Genomic DNA, 20,281 nt, shown 5'->3' with positions numbered 1-20,281 from the left:
AGCTGCAGTTTGCAGAGAACTGGAGACAAGCAGAAAAATTTTAATGGTTGAGCCTGGAGATGACAAATGCTCTGGATGATGCCTTCAAATATAGCGTGATGAGGAGAGTGGAAATAGGGCATTTTATGCTGGAAAGCAAACAGGATTACTGTAAAGTTAAGACAGAGGACAAGATTGAATGTCAAGGAAAAGGGAACTAGGAGAGATAAGACAGAAGGAAGGAGGGCAACGATAAAATCTTTTGTAAAGATCTAATGTCCCTTGAGAAGACTGATAAGTAATTAGGGTGCTAGTCGATACAACTCAAAGATATGTTAAATAGAAAACAGTATTTTCCTGCAATGCTCGTCATTGAAAGGGTGGTACGGTAGTGTAATGATTGGCATAATTGCTGTACAGCACCAGCAATCACTGAGTGGGGATCAATTCCCGCCGCTGTCTGTAAGGCATCTCTCCGTGATGGCGCGAGTTTCCTTTGTGTGTTCCGGTTTCCACTCACATTGCAAAGATGTTCAGTTAGGGTTAGGAAGTTGTGGGCTGCCCTGAGCAGAGCACAGTCTGCTTTAATTTGATTCGATGTACATGTGACAAATAAAGCCAATCTTTCTGGAATACAGTAGCATGGAAACAGACCCAAAGGCCCAACTCGTCCATGCCAGCCAAGATACCCACCAAAGCTGGTCCCATTTGCCACCATTTAGCCTGTATCAGGGTTACCAACCTTTTTTATGTCATGGACCCTGATGGATCCACAGACACCAGGACGGGAACCATTCTTATCCATATACTCATCCAAATGCCTTTTAACATGTTGCTATCAGACCTGTCTCAACAACTTCCCATATGTGCACCGTCTTCTTCATGAGGAAGTTTCCCTTCGGGTTCTTTTTACACCTTTCCCATCTCAAATTATACCTATGCCCTCTAATTTTTGATTCCCTTTCCCTAGGAAGACCATGTGCACTCACTCAATCTATGATCCTCATATACACTTCTTCAAGGTTGCCCCTCTTTCTCTAACATTCGAAGGAGTAAAGTCCTAGCTTGCCCAATCTCTCCTTGCAACTCAGGCCCCTGAGAATATTCTCATAATATTCTTTGCACTCTTTCAATAGTCCAATGGTTCCATTTAATATCAGAGAATGTATACAATACACAACCTGAAATTCTTACTCTTCATAGACAGCCTTGAAACAGAAGAAAACCCCCCAAGAATGAATGACAGAAAAAACATAAAGACCCCATGCACAAGCAGCATCAAACTCCCCCTCCCCCACTTATTCTAGCAGAAACATCAGCATTCCCACCATCCACCATGCAAGCAAAAGCAAAGACCCCAAAGAGAGACCATGGTCTACAGTCCTTCAAAAACTAACTGTTCACTCCAATATTTCAACATCCCACAGGCTCTCTCTCTCTCTCTCTAACAAAGGAGAGGCAGATACCACTCCTTCCACAATGAGAGGAGAGACAACAGTCATCTTTCCTATTACAGGGCGACCACAAAACTGTACACAGCACTCCCAAGTACAGCCTCACCAACGGCTTGTGCAATTGCAATGCAATGTCTCAACTCCTATACTCACTTCTCTGAGCGATGAAGGCCAGTGCACCAATCACTTCCCTCACTAACCTGTCTACCTGTGATGCCACTTTCAGTGAACTATATTCCTAGGAACCTCTTTTGGAGGTGGAAGTGGAAAAAATACCTGTAAAGTGAGTGGGAAAAGGAAGAACAAAATTGATCATCTTAAATAGATATTTATCCGTAGATTGCGAAAATCAATAAAACTATTTGTTGGGGAGAATGGTTAGAAACGCAAAGAGAAATAAAAAACTATAAAGGAGTAAAATTTTAAATTGAATGTAAATTTCAAATGGGAGGGTAAATTCCCTTAGATAGATAGATAGATAGATACTTTATTCATCCCCATGGGGAAATTCAACTTTTTTCCAATGTCCCATACACTTGTTGTAGCAAAACTAATTACATACAATACTTAACTCAGTAAAAAATATGATATGCATCTAAATCATTATCTCAAAAAGCATTAATAATAGCTTTTAAAAAGTTCTTAAGTCCTGGCGGTAGAATTGTAAAGCCTAATGGCATTGGGGAGTATTGACCTCTTCATCCTGTCTGAGGAGCATTGCATCGATAGTAACCTGTCGCTGAAACTGCTTCTCTGTCTCTGGATGGTGCTATGTAGAGGATGTTCAGAGTTATCCATAATTGACCGTAGCCTACTCAGCGCCCTTCGCTCAGCTACCGATGTTAAACTCTCCAGTACTTTGCCCACGACAGAGCCCGCCTTCCTTACCAGCTTATTAAGACGTGAGGCGTCCCTCTTCTTAATGCTTCCTCCCCAACACGCCACCACAAAGAAGAGGGCGCTCTCCACAACTGACCTATAGAACATCTTCAGCATCTCACTACAGACATTGAATGACGCCAACCTTCTAAGGAAGTACAGTCGACTCTGTGCCTTCCTGCACAAGGCATCTGTGTTGGCAGTCCAGTCTAGCTTCTCGTCTAACTGTACTCCCAGATACTTGTAGGTCTTATTCATGCCTCAAGGGCTGGAAAAGTTGCTCGATCAGTTCATGCAACATCTGTCTTGTTCTGAATTATTACTATCACCATTAGTAAGATAGAGGCATTTGCCCTATCAAGTCTGCTCCGATATTTCCTCATGGCTCATCTATTTCTCTCTCAATCCCAATCTCCTGTTTTCTCCACATAATCCTTCATGCCCTAAGTCCATAAACTGATTCTTGGCTTATGTTATTGAATTTCTGTGCCTGGAACTAAGTTTTAACAAATACAGACACAGAACAGTGCATGCTCAGTTGTTTAACTTTCATTTTAGCTCTCTGCCTGTAAATGACATGGCTCGTTTCCAAGAAAAATTGTGGATGACACTCACTTCCTATCGATTAATAAATCAGAAAGCAGGTAACAAAATCAAGGCTGTCATCAGCAACAATATTAATAGGCAGTGAGCATTTGCTATCTACACATTACCAGTCTGCAGAACAGAATGGGCTTATTCTGAAAGGTCCTGGAGGGGATTACAGATACCTTTGATAAGGTTATTGGTGCATTCAATTCTGATCTAATATCAGATGAGGAAGCTTGGTCTGCTCTAAAAACATAAAGAGCCACTGCAATAGAAGTTTAATGGTAAAGAACAGAACAAGATGCAAAGCCAATTTTCCAAAGGGAATCAGGTTTTGCCAATGCCTTGTGACTTTCACCCAGTGACCTTGTTCAGTGACTGAACCATACTGGATAACAGCAATGCTGCCAATTTTTTTTTGTTTAGCAGTTGGTATTCACTATGCAAATACTGCACTCATCACATTTCCAGCACAGGTCAGGCATATGTTTCTTTTTTTTTTGTTGCTGGAAATTTTATATTGCAAAGTTAAATTCCAGGATGCATGTTTGTTTTATAGGTGAAAGTTACAAAACAAGGCACCAGTTGCTCAAAGATTCAAAAGGATTTTTCCACAATATACATGTCCAAATACCAATCCAGTTAAGTAAGCTGATGATGTTTGCATGCAGCTGGTCAGCTGTTAAAGAATGAATAAGGCCTACATTTGTCAGACATGATGCTTCTCAGCTCAATAGTGCCACTTCCACAAAGTGGTATGTCAATTATATTAATACCTTGCATTTGGTATTATGCAATCAAACTAAACTGTTCATTTTTAAGAGTTAAGAGTTCAAAATATATAGACAGTGTCTAGATCAGAGAAAAAGAAATGCAAATGCAACTTGCCTTGAGATGAAGTAGCAGAAACAGAAGGCAGCTGCAGTGAAGGAATCCCAACATTTCCATTTACCAGTTGGATATTATTCTCCGAGTTCTGGAGCTGCACAAGGCTATACTGGCTTACTTGTGTTGGGCCTTGGTTCACTTCTGTAGAACTTGAAGATGCCTCTTCTTGAGAGGGGACGATGTGTACATTTTCAGTTTTAATTTCTGTGCCATTAACAGAGCCTGGGAAGAGTACACATTAATTTGGATTGGAAAGTCATAATCAAACAGGATGCCATTTCTGACTAGTTTCTAAATGGTCTTATTTGAAGAAGAGCAACTATTTTAATCACTTACCATTTGAAATATTGTTAACCAGCACACTTGGAGTGGTTGCTACAGGACTTAAACTTATTGCTTGGGCATTTCCTAATGACAGACCATTTACAAGGACACCAGTGGGCCCTTGGATGAAAGAACCTCCATTGTAAAAAACAGGAGATCCATTTGCAGTTACTAGGTTTCCATTCAGTAGTATGCCAGAGGAGCTCTGGGAGGGCTTCAGTTCCCCGATATGATGCATGAACATGCCTTCTGGATGAATATGGATATTGGACTGGTTCATTCCTTCAGATGGATTGGATAGTGGTCGAGGTGACATGTCATCTTGACCCTTGGTGGATTCATCTTCAGTACTGTGATTACCATCTGACTCACTGTAAAACAAGATTAGAATTACTCACTCTATGTTATTAATGTTTATTACAGAAGATCAATATTTAAAGCTATTGTTTAAGAATATTTCACTTGGCATAATAGGGATGGATAGTACTTTAATCCTTTGTCCTATAAATGCAGAGCATTAACATGATAGCATATTTGCAAATGACATGCATCGTACTTCTAAATCTAAACTGGCAGTGACCACCTAAAATTTGTGCTCAATAATATGTGAGCAGATATGATGCATGAACATGCCTTGTGGATGAATATGGATATTGGATTGATTCATTCCTTCAGATGGATCGGATAGTGGTGACTTCATTTTAAATAATATCTGATCCCAAAATAAATATTTAGATTATCAATTTCACCTTCAAGTGGTCCTAAAAATGAAACTGAACTTTAATTTTAATTTTAAAAACTAGATGGGAATGAGGATCACTCAAATCCACTAAAAATGCATTATATATGAAGAAAATTATATATAGAAAAAGAGTTCATACACCATGTAGTGAGTGTTTCTGTTTGAAATGTATACTTCAACAAATATCAGAATAAACATTGTTTTAAATTTACCATAAAATGATTTTCCAACATACTGGGCTGGAGGAGAGGCTAGGTCATCCGGAGATTTAGAGCATTAATTATTAAGTCCTATGAGCAATGCTTCATCAACTTCAGAATGATGGGATAAAGGCTTTCTGCCATCTGCTAACATGGCTCCAGAGGTGGAAAAGAATCAACTGTAATTCACTTTGCAGTGGGCTTGGGATATAATGCATTCCAACTAATAATGATAATACAACTGACAATAACTCTTTACTTAAACTGATACAGAGAAGTGTACAAGAACACACAGGGCACAGACACTCTGGTGTATATATGCTGTGTGTAGGTATACAGAAGTTACAAAAACCGGTGGTGCTGCGGCATGAAAGCATTGTGGTTCAGTTACTGGATGAACATAAGAGTCTTGAGTCCCACCTTGGTTGCTCAAAGGTTATTTCATTAATCTGGAATAAAGACATCTGTAAAAGTGATCATAAAACTAAGCAACTTCACAACTAGCCCCTCCCTCAGCTTTACACCAGGTATGGAGTGCAGCCCCATTCATCTTACTTTATTTGTGTTTTTTAATTAAGTTCATTTACTTGCACAAACTTGTAAAATAAATTTATTTTTACAAATGACTTTGATCACTTTGAATGTCTCTGAACCTCAAGAAATATATAGAAGTTCAGAGCCTTTTATGGTAGTGAAAGGCTAAAAGCACATTGTGCTCTAATTGTGTGGGGAGTGGGTCCTTAGGATCTGTCACCTGAGGCCCAGTCACGGCTGACAAATGATTCAACTTTTTGGAACAACTGTATCCAGACCTCCAGGAGAAATGGTCTGGGACACTACAACCTGTTTGGTTCACTGACATCTTTCAGGAACTGAAAATATGCTATCCAAATCTGGTATGAACTACATGTGACTGCAGATAGATGTCTCTTAACTGCCTTCTGGAATAATCAGCAAAGCCATCATTTGAGGCTGAGGGAAAGTAGATCAATGCCAGCTTTCTATGAATGTATGAATAACTGAGGCTGTAGTTAGATCCATTCTCAGTGAATGGAACAACTTTTATTTTATTTAAAGATAGAGCACAGTCTTTCCAGCCCAGTGAGCTGTGCCACCCAGCAACCTACTTATTTAACACTAGCCTGATCACAGGACAATTTACCATGACCAACTATCCGACTAACTGGTATGCTTTTGGACTAGGAAGGAAATCAGAACACTCAGAAGAAACCCACGCAGTCCCAAGGAGAACACACAAACTCCATACAGATGGATGCCAGAATTGAACTCCAACACCTTAAGCTTTACACCAGCAGCTATGCTACCTTAACACCCCAATTAAAGAGTACCCCAAACTCAGCCCACCACAGCTGCACTTTTTGTAGTCTCCCAGGCCCATTCTCCTGGAGGTTTGGATAGAGTCGATCCAAAAAGTTGAATGGTTGTAAGCACTGACTAGGCCTCAGGTGACAGATCCTAAAGATTCACTCCCCACGCAATTATAAAACTGATGTACTTTTAACAACTCACTACCATCAAAGGCTTTGAACTTTTAATTATTTCTGAGATTCAGAGACATTCAATTTCAAAGCCATGGCCAACTCCAACCTGAGCTCATCGCTGAGTCCTGCAGTGCGGTGGGAGGTCAGATGCCCAGCTGACCTGGAGAGCTCACAGGAGGTGAACAGCATACGACATAACCAATAGTGGTTTTCAATGGAACTGCCTGTTAGCGAGCAGCTTCAACTCTCCAATAGTATTCACAGTATGCCAAGATTCATTAACAGTTTGTGTAATGCAGTCGATTTACTTGCAATAAACACCCACTTTAACAACGTAGATGTCCTGGAGTTTCTTAACCCAAACGATCGAACTTTGAGTGAATGTTGCGGAAGGAATAAAGTTTGGGTGTGACACTGGTGACAACTAAACTTCTCACCTTCAGCATTAGTACCCTCAGTACTCATTGCACAAGATGCTTGGGCCACCTTCAGCATTACCTAAGAAGCAGCTGGGGCTTCAGTTTGTTTAAAAGGCAGGCAATATCTCCGATGACACAGCAAACCTTTAGCACTGCACTAGATGCTTGGGCTCCAGCTACGAAAGTGGGACGTCAAAACTGAAGCCCTGGGCTCCAGCTACGAAACAGAGACAACGAAGTACAATGACCAGGAAGTTACTCTGAAAATACGTTGACACAATTGTGAATGATCATAGACAAAACATAGCAGGAAGTATGAAAAGGCTTTGGGATGGTGCAGAGCTCAATAGATGAAGAACAATGGTTATGCAGCTTTCTAGAAAAGGTGAATATTTCCACTAAAGCGCAGAAAGGCTCACTGTAGTTCTTATGGGTGTCTAAAATAATGAATCCTTGATAACCATTAGTAATCAGCCTTACACCCATTTCAAAGTATGTAAGACAGACAACCAGATTTCAAATAACCAGGAAAAAGGACTTGAGGTGACAAACAAAAAGGCTAGGATTTAGAATGTATTTCCTGACAGGATGGTGGGTACGTTCTAAAATTGCTAACATGCGAAATTGTTAAAGTACAATTATACAAAACTGCAGTGAAATAATGAGAGAAATGAGAATAATTGGATCATTCTTCAAAAGGGGCAGCAGGGTGAATTTTCTTCAATGTTGTACCATGGCAAGGTTCAGGAGAGAGCCCCATCCTTCCCACCTGCTAATCAGCAGGTACCATACATTTTCCCTGGTAAACTGGACTCCTCGTTTATTTTCCCAGTATGTAAAATATGACAGCAGCAAAAAACTAATACTAATAAGATATGCACTTCCTATGGTTGTATTTATCCCTTTAAAATAAATAACAAGACTATTAAAAGAAACCATGCAAATTAATACCTGCACCAATAGATCTTATGCTTTGATAATTATCCAATAGAACTTCATTAATTTTAGGAGATGCACCAAGAAACAAATGTCTCAAAAAGTTAAAGTATTTGATAGTTGGTGAAGAGCAACAGCACCTGCTTCTATTTTTACAGTCTATCATGATACAATTTTTTGTTGGGAGGGCATGATACACCATTGTCAGATCAGAAATATACATTTATGTTTCAGCTTGAATTTGCTTTCCAGATATTTGGTTTGTCGGGTTATTTTATGAAGATTTGGAGCTATTATTTTTCATCGGATGCACAGCGGATCTGTGATAAATAAAACAACCTATCCTCCGTGTTGTCATTACGGGCGTACAGAAGCTTTCAATTGGCTTTCATGATTTGGAGACCACAAATTACCCTGTAAACAAACATAACAAATTTTCTTTAGGAACGCTTCCTGTTCCTTGAATTCTTATTATGTTACGGATTCGTCTTTTCAGTTAGCATTTTAAAAAATATTTAGCAAATCAAACGTCCGTTGAAAACACAATTGTAAAGATGCGCGATCACTGTTGAACCCCCAGTGCTACATTATCCGTTTAATCTTTACGTTTTAGGAGAGTTCTCCTTTCGGACTTTCAGTCTGCACTATAAATACCACCTTCGAATTCTTCATGCGGTCCCTTCGCAGCGACGGCTTTCCTCCTCCCGCCATCGCGATCAAACAACCCCGATAGGGCAACTCAGTAAAGACCCCCATGACCTTTAGGTCTTACAGTGTAATAAAGTTCTTTACCAAATCGTACCGGCGATTCACTTAAGCGTCCATGTGCGTCTGTTTAGCGCCAGGTACCTTGCGAAAAAGCAAGAAAAGGGAGACAATAGTGGCCGATGAGTCAGAAGCCCGGTTCCTTATTTGTGGAATTTGACTTTTCCTATACAACTGAAGGCTGCGCCAATCCGAGTACAAAGGCGTGCTTTACCTCGTTTACTTTACTAATGCCCAGCAGCAGTTTCTTACATCACCATTTGAAGAGAATACAGTTTGAACTTGTCGCTCGACACTACCTCCGCCAGGTGCGCACTTACCCCTTCAATACAAAAGCATTCATTTCGACAACTTCATGCAGCAGGGAAAAACGAACCCGCCACACTGCATTAGATCCCCCCCACCCACCCCCCAAAGAAAAAAAGGGGTAAACAAATAAGAATCAGCACAACCCCCCATCTAACAGTGGAAAGGAGAGCAAAGGGGGAGGAGAAACACGCCAGAGGTGCGAGTTAGTGCAGGAAGAGTTCGATGAAAGAATAGGCAGCAAACTTGCTGCCGAGAAGTGAACTCGGCTGAAATTCGAGCCGAATGGGAAAGACTCAGGTTTCAAAACAAAGCCAAGAGCCCGGCCATGCTGCAAAGCAGCTTCAAAAAACACCAAAAATAACCGGCGTGGACACACACTCGCTGCTTTCTGTCTTTGAGGAAGAAAATCAGAATAACACAGAACAAACGAATGACCTCTTTGTTCTCTCTGCTCTTGTTTTTTTTTAAAAGCAGAACACTTCCCTCAACAGTTCGTCTGCAGCCCTCCTCTCGAGGCAGCGGTGGCGGCCCCGCGCTGCCCACTGGCCCGCAGGCTGGGCCGGGGATAAGGACTGAGGTAGTGCAGAGGCACACTGCACACTACCAACAATCCCACGGCGTGATCCCTTGTAACTTTGAGGTAGGAAATAATGGACAAGATAAGCGCCATTTTGTGGCATTTAGGAAGCGCCCCCTGACTGGGAAAAGTTGGGAAAGTTTTGCTGCCTCACCTTTTCGAATGCGTTTCCGACGGGTTTCGGTCCCGCTGGCGCCTGTTTTTGAACCAGTTGCTGACCTGGGTGAGAGAGAGCCCCGTGATCTTTGCTAAGTTGCGCTTCTCCGCCGGCGAAGGGTAGCGATTCTGCTTGTACAGCTCCTTGAGCGCGTTGCGTGACTTCTCCTTGAAGCAATAGACCCTCTCCTCGCCGTCCCATATGGTGCGGGGCAAGGGGAACTTCCTGCGCAGCCTGTACTTGTCCACGGCCCCCAAAGGCCGGCCCCGGACCTTCTCGGCTTCTGTGTACCGGGCTTTGTACCATAGGTCCTGCAGCGAAGTGTGGCACGACGCGTCGAAGTTGTGGCTTTCCAGAATGCTGTAGAGTTCTTTGTATCTGTGCTGGTGGAAGGCCACCAAAGCCCGTGCTTTTAGGATGCTTTCGTTGCCACGTAGCAGATCGCTGGGAGGCAGAGACCACAGAAACTGGGCTAAGCGATCCAGGTTCCCTCCTTGCTGCAGAGCCTCGCACACGCACGCCACTTGCTCCGGCGAGAAAGTCAGAGCGGACGCGGGGTTGCTTAAAAGTTCAACGGGAACCTGCTCGGCAATCTCCGGGCTTGCAGACAGTGCATTTACTTCGGGCTCCAGAGTGGCTGGAGAGCCCAATACATTGATCTTTGGCTGCAGGCTGGCGTTCTCCTCTTTAACCTCAAGTGTGCTGGTGATTTCGCTGGAAGCGGAAGACATGATTCTCCTTTCCCCCCCCCACCCCCCACCCTCCCAAGTTACGCCCTAAAGCGCTCTTTTCTCGGCTAAATTTAGCCGATCAGGTTTCCCCCCCATGCAGATGACTATCTCCCAGGATGGATCTGTGTGTTTTCAACGTGACGGCGACCTACTCTGCTGTAGGAGCGGATCGTCCTCTCTACTAGTGATTGGTCAAATTTTCCCGAGGGTGGGTCCAGACGGATTAAGACCTGGTCGTTTCTATGGAAACTGTCAATCAGTTGAAATTAAATTTCCCTGACTTTCTGGGAGAGAAAGTCGTAGCTAATAGGATCTTTCTTTCTCAATAAATCTATGGATACTCAAAATTGTTTTCAATTAAGAAGGATAATAAAATTTTGCTAATGTTACTTATTACATTGTGGACTTTGCGAACTCTCGGCAAATCAAGAGTGTAACTCAGAACGAATGAACTTGTAAATCATATTGGATTGGTAGAACATATCTTTTTACACTTATTTACTTATAAATATACGTGTAAAAAGTAGTAATTACCCTTTGACAAATTAGTTTACGTTGCAAGGGTCCAAGTACTTTTGTGTCAGGTTTGGGGAGAGACTGCAAGTGCTTGGAATATGGAGCAGGAACACAAACTGCAGGAGGTCGGCAGCCGGTGAAGACGCATCTGTGGAGGAAGAGGGATTGATCAACGTTTCGGGCGAAGACCTTGAGAATGGTAGATTATTGGTTTTGGATTGCGTCTTTCAGTGGGATAGAACCGAAAACGATTCTTATCAGAACAAAGACAGCAGAAACTGAAGCAACGCGGAAGAGTTGAAATCGCTCGATGTACCTGACACCAGGGATTTAAGTTTCTTTTGGGTAGAGACCATAAGACATAGAAGTCTTGCGAGTTTATCTACGACCCTCTTCCGGTTCGTTCTTCTTTCGTTGTTTATGTATCTATAAATTCTTACGATTTCCTTTCATATTCGTTGATATTCTAATCTTATATTTCCCGTCTTGTTTTCCGTCGTGATCTCTTGTTCAAGCCCACCTTGAAATCTTTCATGTATAAGTTTCGGGTAAGGATTTTCCCCCGATTTATTTTTAACCTCGATTTGTTATTAATCTTGGTTAGCTATTTTTCAGTTGGGAATTACTTCTCATGAAAGCTGTTAGTCTCCTATTGAGACATGGTGTCTTGTTGTACTACCTTGAGAATATTTTTGTCCTTTTATCTTTCTTAGGACACTGGCCCATTGTTGGTTTTTATCCAGTCATTTCTTTGGTCCATACTAAAGAATGAGCAAGTTGAGACGCTTTGAAAGTAGAACAAAACAAGCGGAGATCTTTAATCTATTACCTTAAAGCAGCTTTATATCTTATTTCATTCCTCTTCCAGCCACTTTATTTGGGATTAGCTGCCATTATGAATGATTGTATTTTTAAACTCATTATGAAATACGCTTAGTGGCCACTTTATTAGGCACAACTGTACACCTGCTGGTTAATACAAACATTTAATCAGCCAATGGACAGCAGCTCAATGAATAAAAGCATGTAAACATTGCCATGAGGTTCAGTTGTTCAGATCAAACATCAAAATGGGTAAGAAATGTGATCTAAGTGACCTCGATCATGGAATGAATGATGGGCAGTTTGAGTATCTCAGGAACTGCTGTTTTCCTGGGATTTTCAGTCTCTAGAGTTTACAGAGAATTATGCCAAAAATTCCAGTGAGTGGTGGTTCTGTGGATGAAAATTCCTTGTTAGTGACAGAAGTCAGAGGAGAATGACAAGATTGGTTCGAGCTGGCAGTGACAACTCTCACTCTACCAGATTCAAAATAGTTTGTCATACAAATCAATGATTTGGACTTAGAAATCAGAAGTACACTGTCAAAAGTTGCAGATATGAGGGACATGATTAATTATTTGGACATGTAGACAAAATGTAAGGACACATAGACAAGCTTATAACATCAGAGATCCAAGAGTGACTGCAGATGCTGATCTGGAGCAACACGTACAAAATCAGGAGAAACTCAGCAGGTCAGGCAGCATCTATGACCAGTCGATGTTTTGGACCAAGATCCTACATCAGAACTGGTACGGAAGAGAGCAGTATCTACAACAAAAGAAGGGGTGGGGTGGGGAGGGTGAGGAGCATGTGCTGGCAGGTGATAGGTGAATCCAGGTAAGGAGAAGGTGAAAACAGGATGGTGAGCGGGGGGGGGGGGAGAATTGAACGATTTAAGAAATTGGGGCATGATAGGTGGAAGAGGCTGAAGGAGAAAGAATCTGATAGGAGAGGACATTAGATAAGAAAGGAGGCAGGGAACCATAGGGAAGAAGGTGAAGGTTATGAGGTTGAGGAAGGGGAAAGTGAAGGGGTGAAGGGGTCAGGAAGCCATTGGGATAAGGAAAAACAAAAGCAGTGGTTATCAGAAGTTAGAGAAATCTACTTTGATGCCATCATGTTTGAGGCTATCAAGACAGAAGCTCCTCCAATCTGTGCCTGGCCTCAACAAGGACTAGCAGAAGTCATGGACGGACATGTCAATGTGGGATAGGAAAGTTGGATTAAAATGGATGGCCACTGAGATATCCCAGCTGTCATGGCAGATAGAGAAATCTCCCTACCAGAGTTGTATCTGCCAGATGCAGATGAGACCAAACGGGAAACACTGGATACAATGAATGATATTGATGGATTCACCTGTGAAATGTTGCCTCACCTGGAGGTACTTTTTAGCACCTTGATTGGTGGTGAGGGAGGAGGTGTAGGGGCAGCTGAATGGTAGGATAAAAGATAAATGAAGTTTACTAGAGTAAGGTAAGGTGTAGTTCACGTTGATGGGCAGGAAAGGAGACCTCTAGTATCTTGGGTAGATTAAAAATTAAATTGAATAGAGGAGAAAAAGATCTGGGGAATTAACACATGCAAACCATAAGAGCATATGACATAGCTGCAGAATTAGGCCATTCAGCCCATCATGGATGATATATTGCTCTCAACCCCATTCTCTTGCCTTCTCCACATAACCTTTGATGCCCTTACTTACAAAGTACCTATCAAACTCCACTATAACTATGCTCAATGATGGTCTTCACAGCTGTCTGTGGCAAGGAATTCTACAGATTCACCACTCCCTGGCTAAAGAAATTTCTCCTCTAACAAGATGTCATTCTATTTTGAGGCTGTGTCCTGAGGTCCGAGACCTCCACCCCCCCCCCCCCCACCTCCACTCTATCTAGGACATTCAACATTCGATAGGTTTCAATCAGACATGGCAGATGACAAATGCAAAATAAAAACACAGATTAATTTCAATTGAAAGTACAGCTATTTTAAAATCATGTAGAAATTGGTGGAATCTTATGTGTAGTAGTGGTTTCCACTCAGCAGAAAGGAGATTGAAGCACTGAACAGAGTGCTGATTAAAATAACGTGCACAATGTTTACCAGGCTTGAAAGGATACAACTGTCAGCAAAGAATGAACAGGGTAAGACTCGTATCTCTGGAAAATGAAAGAGCTAGAGAAATCTTTAATCTATTGGAGTCTTGGTAATGTTTAATCGAGTGAATGCAGAGGAAACATCTCCATTTGTGGGTGAGTCTAGAACAAAGCAGTGTAAATATAAAAAGCCACTAATAGATCAAATAAATAATTTAGGCTGAGCTTCTTAGCACAAAGTGATGAGAATATGGAAGTTGCCAGTAGATGGATACTTGAAGGTGAGGCATACAGAAAGTTCCCGATTCCATTAGTAAGCCAAACAGCTGATCTGTTGTCAGTGGAGCCTCAAAGTACGATAAACTTGTTTGGTTAGTATATGAATTATCAAATTTGCATTGAGATTGGCTTAATTCTGAAGGTCTAACAGCTCACTGATTCCAAAGAGACTTTGCTTATCACTATTCCAAAGGAGAGCATCAAAGTTGTAAAAAGGCAACTGAGAGGCAAGGATTGAGCCCCCCTCCCCGACCCTTGGTGGGTAGTATAACTAAGAGTAACACATATAAAATGCTGGAGGAACTCAGTAGGAAGCATCTATGGAAAGGAATAACTATCTACATTTTGGGCAGAGGCCCTTCATTAAGACTGGAAAGGAAGGGAGAAGAAGCTGGAATAAGAAGGTGGGAGGAGGGCAAAGAGTACAAGTTAAAAGGTGATAGGTGAAACCAGGTGTATGGGGGATGAGGCAAAAAGCTGGGAGGTGATAGGCAGCAAAGGTAAATGACTGAAGAAGAAATCTGACAGGAAAGGAGAGTGGACTATAGGAGTAAGGGAAGGAGGAAAGGCACCAGGAGGTGATAGGCAGGTGAGGAGAACAGAAGAGGTAAGAGGGGAGCCAGAGTGTGGAATGGAAGAAGAGGGAAGAGGGAGGGGGAAAACAACTGGAAGTTAGAGAAATTGATATTCAAGCCATCAGGTTGGAGTCTACCCAGACGAAATATGAGGTGCTGCTCTTCTAACCTCAAAGTGACCTCAATGTGACAATAGAGGAAACCATGGACTGATATTTTGGAATGAGAATGGGGATTAGTATTAAAATAAATGGCCACTGTGAAATTCTGCTTGTTGTGGATGGAGCACAATAAAGGTGCTCAATAAAGTGGTCCCCAATCTACGTTGGGTCTCACCAATGTAGAGGAAGCCAAATCGGGAGCACTGGATGCAGCAGATGCCCCCAGCAGATTTGCAGATGAAGTGCTACCTCACCTGGAAGGACTGTTTTGAGCCCTGAATGGAGGTGAGGGAGGAGGTGTAGCAATTCTTCTCTTTACAGGGAGAAATGCCAGGAGGGAGATTAGTAGGGTCATATGGACAAGGGAATCATGGAGAGCTAAGATTCTCTGCATATGTCTGAGGTTTATTAGCCCACTCAAAACTCATCGCCTCACATTTTATTTTCAGGATTAAACTCCACCATTTTTCTGCTCAAATTACTAGCCCATTAGTATCAGAATCAGAATCCTTTATTATCACCAAGTATGATGACACACACAGGGAATTTGATGCCGGTTTCCCTGAGCTCTCTCTCTACAGAATTAAAAGCAAACAAAAACAATAGTGCAAATAATCATAAACTATATACAATGAGGTCCACCTCATTGAATGTACAGGTGGATTGATTTCTAATAGACTAAAATTCAAGTGTTCATAAGACTGATGGCATACAGAAAGAAACTGTTCTTGTACCTATTTGTCCTGGCATACAGTGATCTAAAGCGCCTACCAGAAGGAAGGAGTTGGAACAGGTGATGTCCAGGGTGTGACGGGTCTACAATAATGCTGCTTGCTCGCTTCCTGACTCTAGATGCATATAGGTCCTGGATCGAGGGCAGCTTCACACCAATAATCCTTTCCGCAGCCCTGACAGTTCTTTGTTCTTTGTTCTGAAGGCAAAGATTGCCCTCCTCACTATCAACTACATCATCAGTTTTTGGATCATCTGTGAACAATTGTCCCATTGTGATTTGCACTGAAAGTTCAAGTTGAACAAGAATGAAGTCGGTGAGGTGACACATTTTGGAAAAAACGCCGAGGAGTTATTAAATGCATTCATTATGGTGGTACCTCAGGCAGGTGTCACCTCTGCTTCTGCAGGTGTTGCTTAGCAGAGTAGTAATGGCACTTTGCCTACATTTCAAGATTTGTATGCTGAACAATTAGGAGCAGAAGTCTCCACTCTCTCTAAGGCATTGTTTACTTTATCCCAAATCAACACATGATACTCTTAATTGTTACAAACTGGGGAAAAAACACATCACATTCTGCAGCATGGTGGCACAACAGTCTTTGTTGCTGCCTCCCGGTTTGAGATACATGAGTTTAATCCTGATTTCCAGTGTTGTTATAGCAGAGAACAGAGCAGCACAGAATCAGCTGTTGTTCACGTGATGAAGACCATGGAGCGGCTGATAATACAGAATCTGAGGCCACAAACCAGGCACGCCCAGGATCCTCTTCAGTTTGCATATAAGGAGAAGGTGGGAGTGGAGGATGCTATCACGTATTTGCTGCACAAATCACTCTCTCACCTAGATGGGGTCAGTTGTGCTGTGAGGATTACATTCCTTGACTTCTCTAGTGCCTTTAACACCATCCAGCCCAAGATCTTAAAGCACAAACTAATGGAGATGGGAGTAGACTCTCACATGGTGGATTGGATAGTGGACTACTTGACAGATAGACCTCAGTATGTGCGGTTGGGAGACTGTAGGTCTGACACGGTAGTCAGCAGCACAGGAGCGCCACAGGGAACCGTACTCTCTCCGGTCCTGTTCACCCTGTACACATCAGACTTCCAATATAACTCGGAGTCCTGCCATGTGCAGAAGTTCGCTGATGACACGGCCATAGTGGGGTGTGTCAGGAATGGACAGGAGGAGGAATATAGGAAACTGATACAGGACTTTGTGATATGGTGCAACTCAAACTACCTGCGTCTCAATATCACCAAGACCAAGGAGATGGTGGTGGACTTTAGGAGATCTAGGCCTCATATGGAGCCAGTGATCATTAATGGAGAATGTGTGGAGCAGGTTAAGACCTACAAGTATCTGGGAGTACAGTTAGACGAGAAGCTAGACTGGACTGCCAACACAGATGCCTTGTGCAGGAAGGCACAGAGTCGACTGTACTTCCTTAGAAGGTTGGCGTCATTCAATGTCTGTAGTGAGATGCTGAAGATGTTCTATAGGTCAGTTGTGGAGAGCGCCCTCTTCTTTGTGGTGGCGTGTTGGGGAGGAAGCATTAAGAAGAGGGACGCCTCACGTCTTAATAAGCTGGTAAGGAAGGCGGGCTCTGTCGTGGGCAAAGTGCTGGAGAGTTTAACATCGGTAGCTGAGCGAAGGGCGCTGAGTAGGCTACGGTCAATTATGGAAAACTCTGAACATCCTCTACATAGCACCATCCAGAGACAGAGAAGCAGTTTCAGCGACAGGTTACTATCGATGCAATGCTCCTCAGACAGGATGAAGAGGTCAATACTCCCCAATGCCATTAGGCTTTACAATTCAACCGCCAGGACTTAAGAACTTTTTAAAAGCTATTATTAATGCTTTTTGAGATAGTGATTTAGATGCATATCATATTTTTTACTGAGTTAAGTATTGTATGTAATTAGTTTTGCTACAACAAGTGTATGGGACATTGGAAAAAAAAGTTGAATTTCCCCATGGGGATGAATAAAGTATCTATCTATCTATCTATCAGACTACTATGTCTGTGCTGAAAATAATGCCAATTCTCTTCTACCCCCATATGATCTATAATCTCCCATTCTCTGCATATTTATATGGCTATATAAAACTTTCTTAAAAGCCACTGTCATATCTGCTTCCCCCAATTCCACTGGTAGCCTATTCCTGGCCACCTACCACTCTCTGTATAAAGAAAACTTAGTTCTTCTCACGCCTTCTAGTTCTAATTCTCCTGCTCTGGAGAAATGATTCTGAGCATCTATACCTTCATAATTTTATAAAGTTCAAAGTAAATTTATTATCAATGGACATATATTGAATGTCACCATATACAACCCTGAGATTCATTTTCTTGCAGGTATACATCACTCAGTAAATCCAAGAACCATAATAGACTCAATGAAAGACTGCAACCAATGTGCAAAAGACAACAAACTGTGCAAATAATAAATACGTATAGAATTAGGTAGGTAAATAAATATTGAGAACATGAAATGAAGAGTTCTTGATAGTGAGTTCATAGGTGGGAATAGTTCAGTGATGGGGTAAATGAAATTGAGTGAAGTTAACACACTGGTTCAAGACCCTGATGGTCGAGGGGTAATACCTGTTCCTGAACCTTGAAGTGTGATTCCAGAATCTTCTGTATCTTCTTTCTGATATCAGCAGCGAGAAGTGACCATGAGCTGGGTAGTGGGGGTCCCTGACGAAGAACACTGCTTTCCTGCGACAGTCCCTGTAAACCTCTATAAGGTCACCACTCCATCTCCAAAGTTCCACTGAAGATGAATCCAGCCTATCCGATCTCTCTTTATAACTATAGTCCTCCATTTCAAGCAACATCCTAGTGTATCTATTCTGCACTGTCTTTATTGCCTCAACCCTTGAAGACAAGCATATCAAGTGCCTTTTTTTTTAACCACCTATCCAACTTTACCCACATTTGAAGGGAGATATGGACTTGTACTCTAGGTCTCTTTGTACATCAATGCTCCTCAGGTCCCTATTATTTAATCTATATGTCCTACCAGGATTTGACTTCCCAAAGTGCACATTCTGTTTGTTAGGTGAATCTGCTGTCTAATTTGCCCCAGTGTAGCTGGGTGGTTGCAGAGAATTTAATATGGGAATGAGATTGGTGGGGTTACTCTAGAGCAGAGGTTCCCAACCTAGGATCCACAGACCCTTTGCTTAATAGTATTAGAACATAGAACACAGAAGAGAACAACATGATAGCAGGCCGTTCAGTCCACAAGCATATCAAAAACACCCAAATGCTACACCATATTCATATCCCTCCATCTTCCTTACCTCCATGTGCCTATCCAAATGTCTCTTAAAAGCCTCTAATATATTTGCCTCTACCACCATACCAGGTAGTGCATTCCAGGCATCCATCACTCTCTAAATATCCTCCTTGAACTTACTTCCTCTCAACTTCAATCCCTGGCCTCTGGGTATTAGACATTTCAACCCTGGGAAACAGATACTCCCTGTCTACTCTATCTATGCCTCTCATAATCTTGTAAATCTCTATCAGATCTGCCCTTAGCCTTGAGTACTTCAGAGAAAACAAACCAAGTTTATCTAGCCTCTCATGGTAGCACATGTCCCCTAAACCAGGCAGCATCCTAGTAAACCTCTTCTGCACCCTCTCCAAAGCCTCAACATCCTTCCTATAGTGGGCCAACAAGAATTGTACACAATACTCCAGATGTGGCCTAACCAGACTTTTATAAAGTTGCATCATGGCCTCCTGACTTTCGAACTCAATGCATCGACTAATAAAAGCAAACATTTATTGACCTGTGTAGCCACTTTCAAGGAGCTAAGAAATTGGATCTCAAGATCTTTCTGCTCAGCAACACTTGCTCTTTATACTATACTGTCTGCCCTAATGAGATGCAACCTGTAACATTTATGTGGGTTAAACTCCATCTGCCAGTTCTCTACTCATATCTGCAACTGATCTATACCGTTCTGTATTCTTTGCCAGTCTTCTACACTATCCACAATGTCACCAATCTTGGTATCATCTGCAAATTTACTAACCCACCCATTTACATTTTCATCCAAGTCATTTATATACATTACAAACAGCAGAGCTCCCAGCACAGATCCTTGCTGAACTCCACTAGTTACAGACCTCCAACTCGAATAAGTCCCATCAACCACTATCTTCTCTCTTCTATGCATAAGCAAGTTCAGAATCCAGACAGCCAATTTGTCACAGTTCCCATGCACCTTAATCATCTGGATTAGCCTCCCATGAGGGACTTTATCAAATGCCTTACTGTAATCCATGTGGACAACATCCACTGCCCTACCCTCATCAATCTCTCTTGTTACCTTGTCAAAAAGCTCAATCAAGTTAGTAAGGCATGAACTGTTAAGCACAAAGACATGCTGGTTCTCCCTAATTAGGCCATGGGTTTCCAAATGCACATATATTCTATTCATAAGAATTTTCTCTAGCAATTTCTCTACAACTGATGTATGACTCACTGGTCTATAGTTCCCAGGATTTTCTCTTGATCTCTTCTCAAATAGAGACTAAACATTAGCCACTTGCCTGTCCTCCAGGAACTTGCCTGTGACTAGAGAAGACACAAAGATACTGGTCAAGGGCCTAGCAA

At 42.0% G+C, this 20,281-nt stretch overlaps 2 protein-coding genes across 2 annotated transcripts in view; one reads left to right on the top strand and one right to left on the bottom strand.

The window, feature by feature from the left end:
• Positions 1–10,516, bottom strand: part of six4a (SIX homeobox 4a) — a 29,086-nt gene extending 18,570 nt beyond the window's left edge. Inside the window, exons 1-3 of the mRNA XM_073039539.1 lie at positions 9,717–10,516; positions 4,125–4,483; positions 3,789–4,010 (exon numbers count right to left, since the gene is read on the bottom strand). Coding sequence (XP_072895640.1) covers positions 3,789–4,010; positions 4,125–4,483; positions 9,717–10,450 — 1,315 coding nt within the window. The 5' untranslated portion in view covers positions 10,451–10,516. The remainder of the gene's footprint in view (positions 1–3,788; positions 4,011–4,124; positions 4,484–9,716) is intronic.
• mnat1 (MNAT1 component of CDK activating kinase) overlaps positions 9,401–20,281 on the top strand; it is a 153,662-nt gene continuing 142,781 nt past the window's right edge. Inside the window, exon 1 of the mRNA XM_073039540.1 lies at positions 9,401–9,625. Coding sequence (XP_072895641.1) covers positions 9,416–9,625 — 210 coding nt within the window. The 5' untranslated portion in view covers positions 9,401–9,415. The remainder of the gene's footprint in view (positions 9,626–20,281) is intronic.

The sequence above is a fragment of the Hemitrygon akajei genome, chromosome 3 (assembly GCF_048418815.1).
Source record: "Hemitrygon akajei chromosome 3, sHemAka1.3, whole genome shotgun sequence".
In the NCBI taxonomy this organism is placed as follows: domain Eukaryota; kingdom Metazoa; phylum Chordata; class Chondrichthyes; order Myliobatiformes; family Dasyatidae; genus Hemitrygon; species Hemitrygon akajei.
The sequence above is the reverse complement of the archived record's forward strand: the minus strand, read 5'-3'. Positions and strand labels throughout refer to the sequence as shown.